Source organism: Macaca mulatta, chromosome 15 (genome assembly GCF_049350105.2).
Source record: "Macaca mulatta isolate MMU2019108-1 chromosome 15, T2T-MMU8v2.0, whole genome shotgun sequence".
Taxonomy (NCBI): domain Eukaryota; kingdom Metazoa; phylum Chordata; class Mammalia; order Primates; family Cercopithecidae; genus Macaca; species Macaca mulatta.
The window spans coordinates 17,969,572-17,987,436 of record NC_133420.1 but is presented as its reverse complement, the minus strand read 5'-3'; the positions used below and the strand labels follow the sequence as shown (position 1 = coordinate 17,987,436).

Sequence of the window (17,865 nt, the reverse complement as noted above, 5' to 3'; positions counted from 1 at the left end):
CCGGGCACAGTAGCTCATGCCTTTGTAATCCCAGCACTTTGGAAGGCCGAGGCAGGTGAATCACCTGAAGTCAGGAATTTGAGACCAGCCTGGCCAACATGGCGAAACCCCGTTTCTACTAAAATACAAAAATCAGTCAGGCATGGTGGCGGGCACCTGTAATGCCAGCTACTCAGGAGGCTGAGGCAGGAGAACTGCCTGAACCTGGGAGGCAAAAGTCCCAGTGAGCCGAGATTGCACCATTGCACTCCAACCTGGGTGACAGACTGTCTCGAAAAAAATAATAATAAAATGGGACCTCAACACTGTGGAGGACCTCGCTAGTCTAGAGTGGTGCTTCTTTGCAGGGACTTGGAAGCAATCCCCCAAACACAGCATCTCCTCACACCTGCCACCCCCTTCCTTACCAGCTGCTGTGGGAGCCTCTATCCTGAACTGTGGAGGGCCGGGGCAGAAATTTTATACAAGGACCGTTAAGGCCAAGAAAGTCAGTTTAATCTTATAAATATATCATTTAGTCACCTCAGCTTATCCCCAGAGGCGTTTCCACAATTCACAATGACCGATGCATCCTGGAAGGGACTGAGGGCTCACAGTTGGGTGGTACAGTCGGCTCTTAGGTTGCTCCAAAGAGAGCCCCTCAACAGGAGACAACAGAGAGGTCTGTCCCCAGCCGCGCACTCATGATTGCTTTTTAGCAGAAGTCATGGTCGCTGAGGCCCTGGGTTTGGCACAAGCACAGCTGCCGGCAGAGCACAGTTCTGGTAGGTGGGGCCATGGCTGACCTGGCCCCAAAGCTACAGGAACAGGCAGGGGCCAGCTTGGCTTGCAACACCATGAAGACAAGCCTGTGGGGCCCTTAGTGTCTCCTCCCCCCGAGCCCACCAGAAACACTGCTGCAACAGAACCTGGAAGGAAAAGGGGCAGGGGTGGGGTCTTGGCACCACACAGGACGCGCCCCAGGCTTCCTCTCCAGCTATACTGCCACGTGCAGCAAACAAGACCCCCGCAGCCCTGGGGATGTTGAGGCTTGGTCCTTCCCAGCTTCTGTAAATGCCCTGGCACTGCCCTCCAATTCAGAGGGTATAAACATGACTTCAGTCCAAGCCCTGTTCCTTTGTCCAACATGGGTGGGACCTGGAGTGCTGCTGGAGGGAAGGGAGCAGTCTCTCTGGAAGACACAGAGCCACACCCTTCACCACTGGAGTGATCACAGCTTCAGGCTCTACCTGGCTGGCTTTTCTCATGAAGGATCCCGTCTCATCTCCCAGATCAAAAAGACCCTCCTCTAAGGCTGTCCCAGGTTCTACCAACAGGCTGACCTAAGCTGCCCATGTCCCCTGTTCCTGTAGCCTGAGACCCGTCAGATGTCGTCTTCCATGGAGCCACTGTGCTCACTAAGGAGGTACCACTTCAGCCTGTCAGGCAGAGGCAGGGCTTTGACCTTCACATCCACAGGCCACGGCTGAAGGTAGAGCCGGATGGACACACGGCACAGGTGTTTGAGGGGCGGGGGATAGCTCTCCAGCTGCCTCAAGGAGAAGTGGAGGGCCTGGATCTTTTCCGCCAGGCTGCCCACAGGGTGGATATCGAAGTTTTCGGGCAGCTGGAGTTTCTGAGAGTTGGTCACCATGAGATCCAGGACGGTCTCGGCTTTGCGCAGGAGGTCCGCATGGCTCTCGTCTTCTGTGCAGCCTGGGTGGGAACAGAGCCTCTCAAAGATGATGTGAAAGCCAGACCAGCAGGACGCGCCATGCAGGGAGCAGTTGTAGGCGGCTCCGGACTCCAGCAGGAAGCGCAGGAGAGGGAAATGCAGTTTAAAGCTCTTGAGGCAGATGTGGGTGAGGGACTCGTGGGCCGGGCACTCGCTGGGGTCGGCCCCATGCGCCAGCAGCAGCCGTGTGACTTGGAAGCAGAAGCGGTTGATCATCTGGGCCTCCTCTTTGTCCCCTCCCACAGTCTCACCAAGTAGGAAGATGATGCAGGTGAACACTGTGTCCCCATCCTTGGTGGTGGCCTTGACGTCTGCCCCTAGAAGAGCCATAGAACAAGAGACACTGGGAGAAGGTCTTCAACCCCGGCAAAGCAACGGCACACATTGAAGGGGCGGGTGAGAGGACAAGGCCCAGGAGCGCGCCAGCCTCACCTCCTTCCAGCAGGAGCCGGATGTTCTCAGTATTGTGGATCTGTACCCCATCGCTGCTGGCCAGAGCATGGAGCAGAGCAGTCTTTCCTAGGGAGGGAGGGAGAGCGAGGAGGAGCAGGAGGCCAGGAAGCCCAGGTCAGGGCAACCCAGAGGAGGTGGCAGAAATCCAGACACTCAGGATCAGAAGATGAACTTTCAGAGACAGCTCTCAGCTCGGGTGAGGGCTGAGGGTGATGGGCTTCTGGTCATTCCCTTTCCACCCAGAGAACTGAGAGCAGAAAGGCCCCCAGCAGAAAAGCAGGATTTCTCTGGATCCCAGGATGCTACCTGAAATGTTGGCTAGGCCTCTCCCAATGGGAAGCCATTGTTTCTTGGAAGCCGAGTGCATACGTGCCCTATTTCTTCCTATGGAAGGCCCTTGAGGGCCAGCACAGGGGCAGTGACTGCACTGTCTCTCTCACGCCTCAGCTCAGCAAGTCAGCAGAACCCCTGTGTGCCCAGCCATGCTGTGCCACCAGCCAGGGCCAGCATCCAGTCAGCCCGCCTAGCTGTTGTCCTGGGGCACCCTGGGTGTCCCCCCAACGCTGCCCGGGGGCCCAGCTGTCCTGCTTTCCTGCAGGAGGCACCCACCATGCTTGTCAGCGGCATTAACGTCAGCTCCAAGATCCAGGAGGCGCTGCAGGCAGGGCAGGCGCTCAGGCTCCTCGCTGGCCAGGTCCAAGGGGCTACTCTCGTGGATCTGAGCCAAGCAAGCACAGCCAGGTTGGCTTGGGAAGCTGCTCAGGCCCCTGCCCAACGCTGCTTCAAAACAAGCTGGACCTGGCACTTACCCGGTCCCTCCGATTAATGTCAGCGCCGTGATGCACCAGCAGCTCCACCATGTCCGGCTGGTTCCGCAGGACGGCGATGTGCAAGGCCGTGTAGTAGGTGACTGGATCTGAAGGCACAGATGCAGCTCGTGTGGGTCCTGCCTATCCGTATTCTCATGGGGCCCCTGGACCCAGAGCCCAGCCCCAAACTCCCACCTAAAGTGTCCAGAAGCAGAGGCCCAGCCTCCTGTCACCATCAAGGGTTAGGACAGAGCTGTCCTCACCAGATACTAGAGGGCCCTCGGGGTGTTCTAGTGGGCACACTACTGAAGCTGTTGGGGCTTTAATTTCCTCTTCTGTAAGAAGGGACCATAAAATGGGGCGCGCGCACTCAGAATGGCTGGGAGGCCGCACTACGCAGCACCTCCATGGCTGCTCCGCTCTGTAGGCCTGGTGGTAACAGCCACGTTCTCCAAGCTGGTCTCCAAGTCACTGGCTTCAGAACTGGCCCTCCCGTCTCAGCTCCTTGGGCTCCAGGAGCCCAGCAGCCTCCAAGCCTGTCTTTGGATGGGGAAAGGAGACATGCCTGGCTGTCTCAGGCCCCCATTAGGTCACAAGGCAGCCCTGCCTGTCTCCCTACTAACCCTGCCCTCCCTGGGGTGAAAAACAGAGAGAAAGGAGCATGGCTCCATCTCCATCCCTCGCACTCAGAAGCTGGAAGCCAGCGTGTTCTGTGGTGATTTATGCCTAATGCGGCCTGTTTTCCCCTCTCCCTATGGCATGAGGAAAAAAACACAAATTGGCTCAGAGTAAGTGGCAGAAAATTACCTTCCCTTAGCTCTGGGCACAATGCCAGTAGCTGCATTTTCGCATTAATGGAAGTGGGGATTACTCTGGGAGCTGGGGAAAGTTTGCTAATCAATCACATGGTAGAAGCAGCCAACACTCGCCCGCCCTTGGAACAGAGGTGGGGAGAGCCATGTGAAAACCCGCAGGATTTGGGAGGCCACCCAATGGGAGATTCCTTAGTCACAGCCACCCAGGAAATAAAGCGGGGGGAAGTCACTCCTCAGAGGATGGTAAAAGCCAAGGCTGGGGACATGGACGCCCACCCGGCGCAGAGCCACGTTTAAGTCGCCTGCCCACCCCCGGGGCTCTCGCTGACCTTCAAAGTTGAGATTGGCCCCATGCCGCAAGAGAACGTCGGCCGCCTGGGTCAGCCCCAGCTCAGCCATCTTGAGCAGGGCGTTGCTCACACCTTCCTGGTAAAAGGGAGAGTGGGCTTTCCTCTCCAGCAGCTCAGTGAGAACAAGGATTCGGTTCTCCTCGCTGGCGACATAACTGGGCCTGGGGCAGAAGAGAGGCTGAGGGTAGGCACAGCTGTGGGACCGGCTGATCGGGCAGCCTGTGGGTTGGTGGGCCTTAGTGTCCTGCTAGAATCATCCGCAAGCAGGGCCCTGGCTCTGTGGGTCACAGAGGCTTGGCAGAACCTCTGAACTAGAGAGAGGGCCAGGCTGCATCTCTTAAGACGGGAGCAGACTCGGATTTGCGGAGAATGGGCTGGGTCTGTCTGCGCTCTCCTCCCGCGTTGCCCAGAGTTTGGTCGCAGACTTGGGTACAAAGCCTCACACACCTGGGCTGCTGGGACTGAAGGGAACCCTGGAGGCCAAGAGCCCAAGCCCGACTTTGACGCTCCTTCCTCAGAAAGCCCTTCACCCTCAAAGCTGTAGGACCCCAGCCCCCGCAACCCCTGCAGCCAGGACAGCAACACAGCCTCCCCGCTCCTCTCACATGGAGGCCTTTAGCTGAAATGATGAAGAAAGCCTACGTTTCCACCCGAGTCCCTGGATGGGGAGACGACTCATCACCACGCGTTGTAAATTCCAACTGACAACCCCCGCAAACACCTGAGCCCCTTCCCTGTGCTCTCTCCTCCCTTCCACCTCGCGTGCCGCCGCACAATTACTTGTCAGTCTCTCCTCTGGAGCACACGCGCCAAGGCGGGGATTTTGCTGAGCCAGTGATGGACCCCAGGCGCCTAGTACCATGGGCAGTGAATGCGGATTCGCTCCCGACACCTTTCCTGCAGGTCCACGACAGACCAGCTCTTGTCTATAAAAACGCAAACTCTGCTACAAAAGCCCACCTTCATACTGCTCTGGGGTAACATCTGAGGCCTCACGGATTCCACCCTGCTCCCCTGCCACGCCGGGGGGTGGCACAGCACAGGCAGGCGACAGGGTGGGGCCGAGGCGCAGGCCCTGCGACACCCCGCGAGCCTCCGCCCTCGGGCCCTCCCTGCCCTTCGCCTCCGCCATGCAAGGGGCGGGAGTGCGATCCGCGCGGGGCAGCGCGAGCTCGGAGCCACGCAACCCCGGCTTCCGCCCGTCCCTTCCTCTGTCAAGGGGGACGCATCCACCCCGCCCGGCTTGTGGTGATAAAGTGGGACGCCGCAGGGTCGGAGCGGCCTCGGCCAGCTCACGGGAGGGGGCGACTTACCGGTCCAGAGACTCCTGCCGCTCGGGGTCCTGGATCCCCAGGGAGCCCAGAATCGCATCCACCAGCGGCTGGTACTCGAAGATGATCCTCCGGAAGCCGTGCAGGAACGGCATCGCCGCAGGCCCCGCGCAGCAGGGCGGTCGCGCTTTCCGCCGAGGCCGAGATGCCCAGACGCCGACCGGAGCGCTCCGGCGGCCGCGGAACCCACCTGCTCCCTTGGACCAGCCCTTGCGCCCGGCCGGGTCCGCTCCTCAGCCCAAGCCGCGCCCCCGCCGGAAGTGACCCTCGTACTTCCTGCCCGCGCCGACTGAGGGTGGCCCGCATGGCGACAGCGCCCCCTGCGGGCTCGGAGGACCTCGGCGCGTCCCAGGGCACGACTGCCAGGCCGACTGGGGCGATGTCCAGTAGGCGGCCCCAGCGGAGTGGGGGAGTGGGGGATCGAGCCCGCCAGATCCAAGACTCAGGCGGGCCTGCCCCTCCCTGCCAGGGCTGGGCCCGGCTCGGCTTCGCCCTGCGATCCTGCCCGCGACCGCTGGGCGCCATCCGAGTTCCGCCGGTCGTGCTCCCCGGCTCTGCCGCTGCCCCACTTGCGCTGGGCGCCCCTGAGCGCTGAGCTCATCAGACAACTGCCCCTTCCGGCTCGGCCTGGCCCTCGCCTTCCCTGAAGAGGGGCTGGGCCACCTCTGTCACCACCCAGCCCGCTGACTGGAATGATGAGGACCAGGGTCCTCGCACGTGCCCTCCTCAGTTTCTTATTATCTGTCCCAGGGAGCACCTGGCCAGGACAGCTGCCAGCTCTCTCCACCTCTGCCTTGATGGACTCAATGAATCTTGTGTATTTTTTAATTTAATTTTATTTTTTTCGAGACGTAGTCTCGCTCTGTCGCCCAGGCTGGAGTGCAGTGGCGTGATCTTGGCTCACTGCAACCTCCGCCTCCTGGCTTCAAGTGATTCTCCTACCTCAACCTCCCGAGTAGCTGGGACTACAGGTGCCGGCCACCACGCCCGGCTAATTTTTGTATTTTTAGTAGAAACAGAGTTTCACCATATTGGCCAGGCTGGTCTCAAACTCCTGACCTCGTGATCTGCCCACCTCGGCCTCCCAAAGTGCTAGGATTACAGGCCAGCCGCCCGGCCCGAATCATGTGTATTTTTTAGAGACAGGGTCTCACTCTGTCTCCCAGGCTGGAGTGTAGTGATCACAACTCACCGCAGCTTCGAACTCCTGGGCTCAGGTGATCCTCCCACCTCAGCCTCCTGAGAAGCTGGGAACACAGGAGTGTGCTACTGCCTGGCTCTGAACTTGGATTTCCTCATCTGTAAAATGGGTATAATCCCCAGCACTTTGGGAGGCTGAGGCAGGCGGATCACCTGAAGTCAGGAGTTCGAAGCTGCAGACCAGCCTGGCCAGTATGATGAAACCCTGTCTCTACTAAAAATACAAAAATTAGCCGGGCATGGTGGCGGGCACCTGTAATCCCAGCTACTTGGGAGGCTGAGGCAGGAGAATCGCTTGAACCTAGGAGGCGGAGGTTGCAGTGAGTGGAGATCGCACCATTGCACTCCAGCCTGGGTGATAAGAATAAAACTCCGGGCCGAGCGCGGTGGCTCACGCCTGTAATCCCAGCACTTTGGGAGGACGAGGCGGGTAGATCACGAGGTCAGGAGATCGAGACCATCCTGGCTAACACTGTGAAACCCTGTCTCTACTAAAAACACAAAAAATTAGCCGGGCGTGGTGGCAGGCGCCTGTAGTCCCAGCTACTTGGGAGGCTGAGGCAGGAGAATGGCGTGAACCCAGGAGGCAAAGCTTGCAGTGAGCCGAGATTGTGCCACTGCACTCCAGCCTGGGCAACAGAGCGAGACTCCATCTCAAAAAAAAAAAAATAAAAAAAGAATAAAACTCTGTCTCAAAAAAAAAAAAAAAAAAGGTATAATCACACTCACCTGAGATGCTGGAGTCAGCGTGCTGTGTCGGTGGAAGTGGAATTCAGTGGGAAGGAACCAAAACCCTCTGGTTCAGGAAGGAGGGGTGGAGTGGGCAGCCAGATTTAAGCCCCTTTAGGACAACACCAACTTGGGCTGCCTAGAAGCAGCTCCAGGTCACAGAGTCCACAGCTGCCAGCACATTTCTGCCTTGGTTCTCGCTGCAGGAAAGAAATATCTTCTCCCTGAGTGAAATCGGGAAATTCTGCTCAGATAGAAATGGACATTTCCAGCTTGCCTTGGAAAAACCACTTTTCTGGAGTCAAGGCACCTCCCCTTGGGCCATGCATTTGAGCTTCCTCTCCCACCTGGAGGGGGAGCCTTGATGCCTTTCTTGGTTCTGGGAAGCTGAAGATGAAGAGGGGTTTCCCACCCCAGCAGTCTACATCACAGCGTTGGCCTCCCGGGCCTGGCTCTGCCAAGTTGGGCCCCTCTCCCTGGCACCTGCCAGACAGCGAGAGTTGCCCAGCCCAGGAAAAAACATTTAAAGGCACATTTCAAGACAATCGTCTTAGGAGTAAACTTTTTTTTTTTTTTTTTTGAGATGGAGTCTCGCTCTGTCGCCCAGGCTGGAGGGCAGTGGCGGGACCTCAGCTCACTGCAAGCTCCGCCTCTCAGGTTTATGCCATTCTCCTGCCTCAGCCTCCCGAGTAGCTGGGACAACAGGTGACGGCCACCTCGCCCAGCTAGTTTTTTTGTATTTTTTAGTAGAGACAGGGTTTCACCGTGTTAGCCAGGATGGTCTTGATCTCCTGACCTTGTGATCTGCCCGCCTTAGCCTCCCAAAGTGCTGGGATTACAGGCTTGAGCCACCAGGCCCGGCCAGGAGTAAACATTTTTATATTTATTTATTTATTATTATTATTACTTTTCAGACAGAGTCTCACTCTGTTGCCCAGGCTGGAGTGCAGTGGCAGGATCTCAGCTCACTGCAACCTCCCCCGACTGGGTTCAAGCCTACCAGGTAGCTGGAATTACAGGCATATGCCACCACGCCAGGCTAATTTTTGTATTTTTAGTAGAGACGGGATTTCACCATGTTGGCCAGGCTGTTCTCGAACTCCTGACCTCAGGTCATCCACCCGCCTCAGCCTCCCAAAATACTGGGCTTACAGACGTGAACCACCACGCCCAGCCAGATGAAACATTTTTAAATGGGCAGAGTAAGCCCTCTACCACGAGCAAAACAAACTGTACAAGGAAACCCAAAGCATGTCCAGGTCCAGCAACGAGGCTCGACCAGCAAGGTTGAGGGTGCGGCAGCAGTGGCTAGTAACTGCTGGCTCTGGTCGTGGAAGCCGTTGTCAGATCCAATGACAGGCTCTCGGAAAACCACCCCTGACGCCGGGCATTCAGAGTGCCTCAGTTTGCTTCCTCTTCCATTACCTAAAGGAGCAGGAAGGAAGGGTGGGGGTGGGCAGCTGGGTTCAAGACCCACTAGCTTGGGCTTCCCAGAAGCAACTGCAGACTACAAGGGTCCACGGCTCCCCGCACACATCTGCCTTGATTCTTGCTGAGGGAAAGAAGTTATCTTCCTGAGTGAAATCGGGACATTTTGCTCACACGGAAATGGAGATTTCCAACTTGCCTTGTAAAAATCAGAAGGGCCCAAATTATCACCAGACAGCCATGAGCATCCGGATGGGACACTTGACCTGGTTGCACCTGTCTGGGCATGACTCTGAGGGTTTGGAAGTGTCTGCCCCCTGCTTGAAGGGTCCCCCACCCTCTCAATGGATCACAAGGCCCTGAACGGTACAGCCGCTCTCAGGAGACCCAGGTCTTCACAGCCCCTCTCTCGTTTGATCACACAACACATTTGATCACATGACACCGTGCCCGTGTTGAGTCAGGCCTTGGTCTCCTCACCTGTGTGATGGCCCTCAGCCCTCAGGAGACGGAGACCTGACTTACCCAAGGGCGCATGGTGAGCAACTCGGGAGGTGTAGTCTCGTGGGGTCCCGGCAGAGCTGGGTGGGATGACTTCGTCTGAGCCCTACTTTTGCCCTGGGGCCGCTGTCACAAGGGGCTACAAACCTGATGGCTTAAAACAACAGAAATTCACTTCTTTACAGTTCTGGAGGCTGAAAGGTCAAATTCAGGCATGAGCCACTGCACCCAGCCTCCCCCTCTCCTTTCTAAGCGGGCATGGGTCCCCGGATTTATAGGGCCCACCCAAATCCATTATGGCCACGTCTTAATTTGATTACATCTGCAAAACCGCTTTTTCTGAACCAGGTCATGTTCCAGGCTCCAGGGCTAGGACTGGAACATATCTTTTTGGGGAGCACATGTAAACCCACTATCACGAGTGACCCCAGGCATGACCTTTCTGGTCTCTGGGCCTCAGTTTCCTCACCTATAACGTGAGGGCCCTCCCAGCTCTGACAGTCTTGGAGCCAATAACGAACTCCTTGACGTGGCTGGTGGGCTCTGCCGACAGAGAAGGAGTGAGGGGACCATTATACTAACAATAACACGAGTCCACTTGTATTTGCAGAGACCCTTGTGTATGCCAGGCACTAGATATGCTGAATATTTGGTGCACTGATCTCCCTAAATCCTGTGACCCCCACCCTCTCACAGCCCTGGGGCACCACCCTGTGGAGCTGGCCCTGCTGCCTGCCTGCCGCCCAGGCTCCTAACGTTAGAGGGCTTCGTGCCCCCTGACCTCCCTCCTGTCAGCAGGGGCAGCCGTCTTTCCTCCATCTGCCTCCCGTTAGGGCTCTGTCACTCAGAGCCTCTGGTTCCAGCTCTCCACTTCTCTCTCTTTTCCTTGCCACTGCCGCTCACTGCCTGGCCAGGCTAGCCCCTTCCTGCCACCCACCTCCAGGGATCTTCAGCAGGATGAGGGTCCTGGGGACAAGGACCCAGAGCTCAGCCCTGTCCCTGCCTCCTAGTCCTCAGGGAGTTTGGGAGTCACTCTGACTCACCAATATACAGAGGGGGATGACCTTAATATATAAAGAGCTGCTAAAAATCAACAACAAGAAGGCAAAAACACCAATAGAAACACAGGCAAAGGACATGCACAGGTGAGTCACAAAGGATGAAAAATGGTCAAAAAACAGAGATAGACACTCAGCCTCTCCTGTTGTCCAACAATGATGGTAGCTGGTAACACGTGGGGTCCTTCTCTAGAACAATCCAACAGAGCCCATTACAGAATAGCAGGTACCATATGGTCCCATTTAGGAAAACGTGTGTGTGTGTGTGTGTGTGTGCAGGAATCATTCTTGAAGGCCCCATGCTGAGATGTTAATGGTGATTGTTTTGGGTGTTGGGATCTGGGACTTTTTACTCTTCTTTGTGCATGGATATATTTCCTCTTTTTTTCTCCAATGAGTGTGTCTTACCTGAGACTTATTATGTAAGCCCAGGGCAGAGAATTAGGCCCTGACACCCCTCCTGGGATTGAAGGCAAGCCCTGAACACCAGGGGGGGAGCCAGGCCTGTCCATAAAGCTTTCTCCCTCTCCCAGCCCATGGAGTGACAGCCTCCTCCTCAGCACGCAGGCCACTCACCCTGGAGGTCCCCCAGCCTGGACTAGTGCTTCACTCACTTCCCTCCTGAGTGGCCGTGAGTCCACCCACCTGCCCGCCTGGGCTGGCTGCAGGAATGGCCAATCAGCAGCAACTGTGGCCTCTGCCCGAGTGTGTCCCAGTCCCATGCATTCAATAAGAAGCTCAACAAGTCTCATCAGCTCATCACGACACCCCAGGAAGTGACCCCAGGACGCCTGTGTCATGGTCTGGGAGAGACAGCTGACCAAGCCAAGGTCAGCGAGTGAGCGGCCCAGGGAGGGGGCTTCACACCCAGGGCCTGGCTTCCAACCCCCACTGGAGCCCCTTGAAGAAGGGCACCCACCACCTGCCCGGCCCCTGTCCTGCATGCGTGTGTCTGTCATACTCACCCACACTTCCACACACGCCACTCACACACAGCACACACACCACTCAAATACACTCACACACATAGCACACACACCACTCAGATACACTCACACACACAGCACACACACCACTCAGATACACTCACACACATAGCACACACACCAAATACACTCACACACACAGCACACACACCACTCAAATACACTCACACACACAGCACACACACCACTCAAATACACTCACACACACAGCACACACACCACTCAAATACACTCACACACACAGCACACACACCACTCGAATACACTCACACACATAGCACACACACCAAATACACTCACACACAGCACACACACCACTCAAATACACTCACACACACAGCACACACACCACTCACACACACACCACTCACACACACCACTCACACACACCACTCATACCACACACACACACACACACACACACACATGTACTGGCTCTCACCCTTTCATGTTCGCTCATAAACACATACACACTCTCACCCAGTTGCACACACATTCACACTCAGATATTCTCACACACACACACTCTGACACCCTCACAAATGCACACCCTCTCTCACACATACTCTCACACACCCACTTTCTCAGGCACGTAATCATACAATTCACTCACACACACACACGTACGTGCCAGGCTGGGCAGCTCCGGGGAGAAGTGGTCTGGCCCCATCCCAGGATGTTCACCCTCCACGGTGCCTGCTGTCTCCCCAGGAGGGGCTGTCGGCCGCCAGTCCTGTCCCTTAGAAGGCCCTGGAGGGGGAGAATTAGGGAAACCCCCCCTTTTATTTCTTCTCTTTTTTTTTTCGATTGGTGGCATTTCCATAAAGTGAGATATTTAGAAACGTAACCATCACCACAAGGACCATTTCAGAGCCTCCAACTTCAGCCCCCGGGCGGGTCCCCAGGGCACCGGGACAGACGAGGGCCGGGCATATTTCTGAAGTGTGGTCATGGAAGTGCCGCCCTCCGCTTCCCTCCCTTCTGCCCTTCTCCTCCTGCCTGGCTCCCCCCTCCTTTCCTTTCCTCCTCCCCCCACACCCTGACCCCACCCTGACCCCCGACCCTCATGACCCAGGAGTGTCCCTGCAGGAGGCCCAGCCTGCCTGTTCCTGCCACAGTCCTCAGGCTGGAGGGGCAGGGCTGGATTCCTGGGCTCCCAGAGGCCTCAGTGTCTGTCGGCTCAGGGGAGAAACTGAGGTAGCAGGGGCTGGAGCAGGGACTGTGTGGCAGGACAGTGGCTAGGCCAGTGAAGGGCTTTTCTGTCCCCTCCCTTATTCTGTTTACTATCCTAAGAATCACCAGGAAGCATTTCGGGGGCCCCAACCCCCAGGGCGACAAGCCCCAGAGACCTCTGTACTTCCGATGGCCGGACTTGCCTTCCCCTCCCTACCCGCCTCCACCAGGAAGCCCGCCCTGCCGACCAGAGCCCCCTACTCCTGGCACAGACACTGCCAGGCGGTTCCCGGTGCTTGGTCCGAGGATGGGGCCTGTGACAGCCAGGTAAGGGTGGAGCCAGGCCCTGGTGAAGCCCCCAGGTGGGCAGCCCAGAACCTGGGATGGGATGCCACAGGACCCCGCTTTCTCTGCTCTTCCCCCGTGCCCACATGGAACCCTCCTCTCCCAGGTGAGGTAAGTCAGCAGCCCAGGGCAGGGTGGGAAGGTGCTGAGCGCCCCGGGGGTCTCGCCCTGCGTCTGGAGGGAGTCTGGGGCCTGGGCTCTGGCCTAGCTCGCTCTCAGCCTCACTGCCCATCTGCACACGAAGGGGTGGGCTCAGGGTTCCCCTAAATTTCTTCCACCCCGGAAGTCAAGGGGACTACTGAGAGCCTAGCAGGAAGCCTTCCAAGAAATATCGCCTTGGCCTATCCCAGGGGCAGACTTTCGCCTTCTAAACGCGGCTCAGCCTGCCCCCGCTTCTCCCCAGCCCGGCGAGTGATCCTAGCTCGGGCCCGCCTTCTCTAAACCTTGCTCATTCTGCCCCGTGGAGACCGGGGAGGGTGCCCAGTAGGTCTGAGCCTGCCCCAGCTCTGGCTGGTAAGTGGGCCCAGAGTCCTGATCCCAAAGAGTCCCCCATCTCACCCCTGCTGGCACCCACTTGGCATCAGTCACGGGCAGTCCAGCCCCAAGGTCAGAGCTCTGTGGCAGGGGCCGCTGGGGACCCCTCCAGCCACTGCAGCCTGACCCAGGGCGGGGTCAGGAGCACTCAGACCCCTTTGGAAATGGCAAGGGCCACAGTCCTTTGTGCTCCCTGGGAAGCCCCCCACTCCACCCCCACTGGCCCAGCTCGGCAGAGCCGACGGCAGGAAGAATCCGGTCAGCCATCCGTCAGGGAGACGGGAGTGGGCCCGAACGAGGGCTGTTCAAGGAGGAGAACTGGGGAAATTTGATCATTAAGAAACTCTCCTGGCTGTCTGGGGGAATTTAATTAAATTGCTGGAGAAGGCTGAGAGAGAGGGCCACATCTGGAACCAATATGTGGGCTTTGATTTTTTTTTTTCCCCTTCTCTTTCTCTCTCTCTCCCTCTTCCCATCGCATTGCTGTAAAAGGGAACGTAGTCGAGCCTTGGAGTATCGGTTCCTCTGGGACAGAATTCCAGGCAGATTGAGAGGGAGAGAGACGAGGCCGACAGAAACCAAAAATGAAAGACAGTGAAACCGCGAGGGACACACAGAGAGGCAGAAAAACAGATCAAGAAGCACCGAGACAGGCAGAGGCAGGAAGGAGGGGGAGGTGGGCCAGGCTGGGCTTTGGGATTTGGTTATGAAGGTGTAAGCGATGACAACGGTTAAAGACCCATTTTACAGACAGACAAAGTAAGTCAAGTCCTGGAGAACTGCAGAAACCAACATCCCAGGCCAAGAATCCCTTGGGTGGCCAGCATTGATCCAGCCCCTACGTTGCTTGGTACATGCCTCGTGGGGTGAACGCTCCGACACACCTAGGGTGTAGATACTGTCATTATCCCTGTTTGCAGGTGAGCGGGGATGTGACTAGCCCAAGATGACAAGGCCCAGGAGTGGCAGTGCGGAGATCTGGTCCTCAGTCTGTCTGGGTATTGTCTAGACATGCTGCACGGGTCGCTTGGATTGTGATGATGTCATTCGGCAGCTGTGGGGTTCGTGCTTGCTGGTGCCAGGCACTGGGCTAGGCTCTAGGGAGGCAGCAGTGTGGCTGTTGGGCCCGAAGCTTCCAGCAAGTGTGGGGTGTGCTAGGTGCTGAGTATTAGTGGGAGCCAGGGCAAGGCGGCCCCACCTGGGCAGTCTACAGTGGTTGAAGTGGGCCCTCCACCTGGGCAGGAGTGAACTGAGAGAGGAGGTGGGGGCAGAGGCAATGGGGCCTCTCTCTCTGCCCCTCTGGAGGGGGAACCCTCCCGGCCCCAGGCCCCAGCACTGGGCTGGGCCAGGGTGGGTGTTCATGCCCTGGGAAAGGTAGATGGTTTTCTCACCTTAACCCCCAAGGCCAAGCTATCTGACACCGTCCTGGTCCCCTCTTTCAGCCAGTTTCCAGCATATGACATGAGCCATCTGTCCCTGGTCTCCAAGCGTACCGTTTCCTCCCAGGTTCCAGAGCGCCCAGGCCCACACGAGGTTCCCAAAGGCCTTTCAGCCAGGCCTGCAGGCGGTGAACGTGGCCTCTGGCCTGGGCAAGCAACCTCTGGGGTAACCTTCTCCCCTCTAAGACCCAACACCGGCTCCTAAAACCCAACTCCAGCGCCCTGCTACCTGCTTCAAAGCTGGCTTCAGCCCCTGCAGAGACTTGCCCCAAGAGGAGCCCTTGTCCCCGGACAGCCAGGGGACCCTTTCCTGCTCCCATCCTGCCAGGGTGACTGACGTCCAATCCTGCTTCCACCGTGGCACCTGTATTCTCCTCCACTGTGCTAGTGGAACAGCCGACTTCAGTCTTCCTCTCTTGGCTGTGGCCCCAAGGGCAGAGGCCACTCCACCTGGTCCCCAGTGTCCAGCCCAGGGTGAGCAGAGGAAGGAGCTTGGTACGTATTTGTGGAAAGGATGTCCCATAACCTTGGTGCGTGCAGAGTTTCAAAATATAACTTGAGGCCAGGCGCAGTGGCTCACTGTAATCCCAGCACTTTGGGAGGCTGAGGCGGGCAGATCACCTGAGGTCAGGAGTTTGAGACCAGCCTGGCCAACATGGTGAAACCCCATCTCTACTAAAAATACAAAAATTAGCGGGACATGGTGGCGCACACCTGTAGTCCCAGCTACTCGGGAGGCTGAGGCAGAAGAATCACTTGAACCTGAGAGGCAGAGGTTGCAGTGAGCCAAGATCATGCCACTGCACTCCAGCCTGGGTGACAGAGTGATAATCTGTGTCTCAAAAAAAAAAAAATATATATACATATATATATTTTATATAAAATTTATATATAAAAATACAGAATTTTAATAGAAAATATATATCAATTTTTATATATATATATAAAATATATAAAACTTGAGCTCTTGGGCATGCAGGGGAAAGTGAGGCACAGTGAGACCAAAAATGCTACTGTGGGTTGCAGTCCCTGGAAACAGGTAAGGCCGGGTGCTCTGAGGATCCTTTGCATATGCTAGGTCTCCTGCTTGGCCACCTCTAGACCTGGCCCTCCTACACCTACTGAATGCAGCTCCACCTGCAAGAGTGGGCTTGGATGGGCACGGTGGCTCATGCCTGTAATCCCAGCACTTTGGGAGGCCGAGGTGGGAGGATTGTTTGAGCTTAGGAGTTGGAGACCAGCCTGAGCAACACAGCAGACCTCATCTCTACTAAAAATAAAAAATAGGCCGGGCACGGTGGCTCAAGCCTGTAATCCCAGCACTTTGGAAGGCCGAGACGGGTGGATCACGAGGTCAGGAGATCGAGACCATCCTGGCTAACATGGTGAAACCCCGTCTCTACTAAAAAATACAAAAAACGGCCGGGCGCGGTGGCTCAAGCCTGTAATCCCAGCACTTTGGGAGGCCGAGACGGGCGGATCACGAGGTCAGGAGATCGAGACCATCCTGGCTAACATGGTGAAACCCCGTCTCTACTAAAAAATACAAAAAACTAGCCGGGCGCGGTGGCGGGCACCTGTAGTCCCAACTACTCGGGAGGCTGAGGCAGGAGAATGGCGTGAACCCGGGAGGCGGAGCTTGCAGTGAGCTGAGATCCGGCCACTGCACTCCAGCCTGGGCGGCAGAGCGAGACTCCGTCTCAAAAAAAAAAAAAAAAAAAAAACAAAAAACTAGCCGGGCGAGGTGGTGGGTGCCTGTAGTCCCAGCTACTCGGGAGGCTGAGGCAGGAGAATGGCGTAAACCTGGGATACGGAGCTTGCAGTGAGCTGAGATCTGACCACTGCACTCCAACCTGGGCGACAGAGAGAGACTCTGTCTCAAAAAATAAAATAAAATAAAATAAAATGAAATAAAATAAAATATAAAAAAAGTTAGCCAGGTGTGGTGTGTGCTGTAGTTCCAGCCACTAGGGAGGCTGAGGTGGGAGAATCGCTTGAGTCTGGGAGATGGAGGTTGCAGTGAGCTGTGATTGTACCACTGCACTCCAGTCTGGGTAACTGAGTGAGACTCTGTCTCAAAAAAAAAAAAAAAAAAGAAAGAAAGAAAGAAAGAAAGAAAAGAAAAGAAGAAACAGGCCGGGTGCAGTGACTCATGCCTGTAATTCTAGCACTTTGGGAGACCAAGGCGCATGGATCACCTGAGGTCAGGAGTTCGAGACCAACCTGGCCAACATGGTGAAACCCTGTCTCTACTAAAAATACAAAAATTAGTTGGGCATGATGGCGCATGTCTGTAATCCCAGCTACTCGGGAGGCTGAGGCACAAGAATCGCTTGAACCTGGGAGGTGGAGGTTGCAGTGAGCCAAGATTGCACCACCGCATTTTAGCCTGGGCGACAGAGTGAGACTCTGTCTCAAAAAACAAACAAAAACAGTGGGCTGAATACCTCTTCCTCAGGGAAGCCCTCCCTGATACCCCTCTCTCGCCCTCCCTTATGGTCCCTGATCTTCTTGCTCCTACGTTCTCTATCAATATTGGCTCAGTGACTTCCCCGCATGTCTGGGCCATCTGATCACAGCTTTATCCCTAGGGCCCCACCCAGTCCCAGATAGTGGCCGCTGCTGTTTAGTGGACCCCACTCTTGTTGTCAAGACACGAAGGTTTGAGGAAACTGGGGGCTGGCTCAGTGAGTGGGTTGGTGAGAGGCAGAGCTGGGACTTGAACTCAGATCTGTGTGGGGCGGAGTCACTGGCACTATTTCCTCCTGGGGCAAAGGAGGGAGGCCTCCAGGAATCTGAGGATTCAGGGCTGAGCAGCGGGTGGCAGGTGGGGTGTGGGTGGGAGGGTGGAAGACCCGAGGCCGGGACCCGAGGCCAAACTTGCTGTACTGAGATCTGGGTGATCTGACGGGGCAGGGTATGGTGGGACATAAAATACAGCTCTCTGCACTGAACTCGGGAGGGAGAGGGAGAGGGAAGACCAGTGGCCGGGACAGCCAG

General features: G+C 56.5%; 1 protein-coding gene across 4 annotated transcripts; it reads right to left on the bottom strand.

The window, feature by feature from the left end:
• Positions 1-473: 473 nt before the first annotated feature.
• ASB6 (ankyrin repeat and SOCS box containing 6) lies at positions 474-5,719 on the bottom strand. Of its 4 annotated transcripts, XM_001107816.5 has the most exons (6): positions 5,455-5,719; positions 4,121-4,302; positions 2,977-3,083; positions 2,777-2,885; positions 2,147-2,233; positions 474-2,031 (listed from the first exon to the last, which is right to left on the bottom strand). In XM_001107816.5, the coding sequence occupies exons 1-6, from the start codon at positions 5,565-5,567 to the stop codon at positions 1,364-1,366; spliced, it is 1,266 nt and encodes a 421-aa protein (XP_001107816.1). In that variant the 5' UTR covers positions 5,568-5,719; the 3' UTR covers positions 474-1,363. The 4 variants fall into 4 exon arrangements, with proteins under 4 accessions (XP_001107816.1, XP_077823966.1, XP_014972123.1 ...); XM_077967840.1 differs by lacking the exon at positions 2,147-2,233; XM_015116637.3 differs by lacking the exon at positions 2,777-2,885.
• Between the last annotated feature and the right edge of the window lie 12,146 nt (positions 5,720-17,865).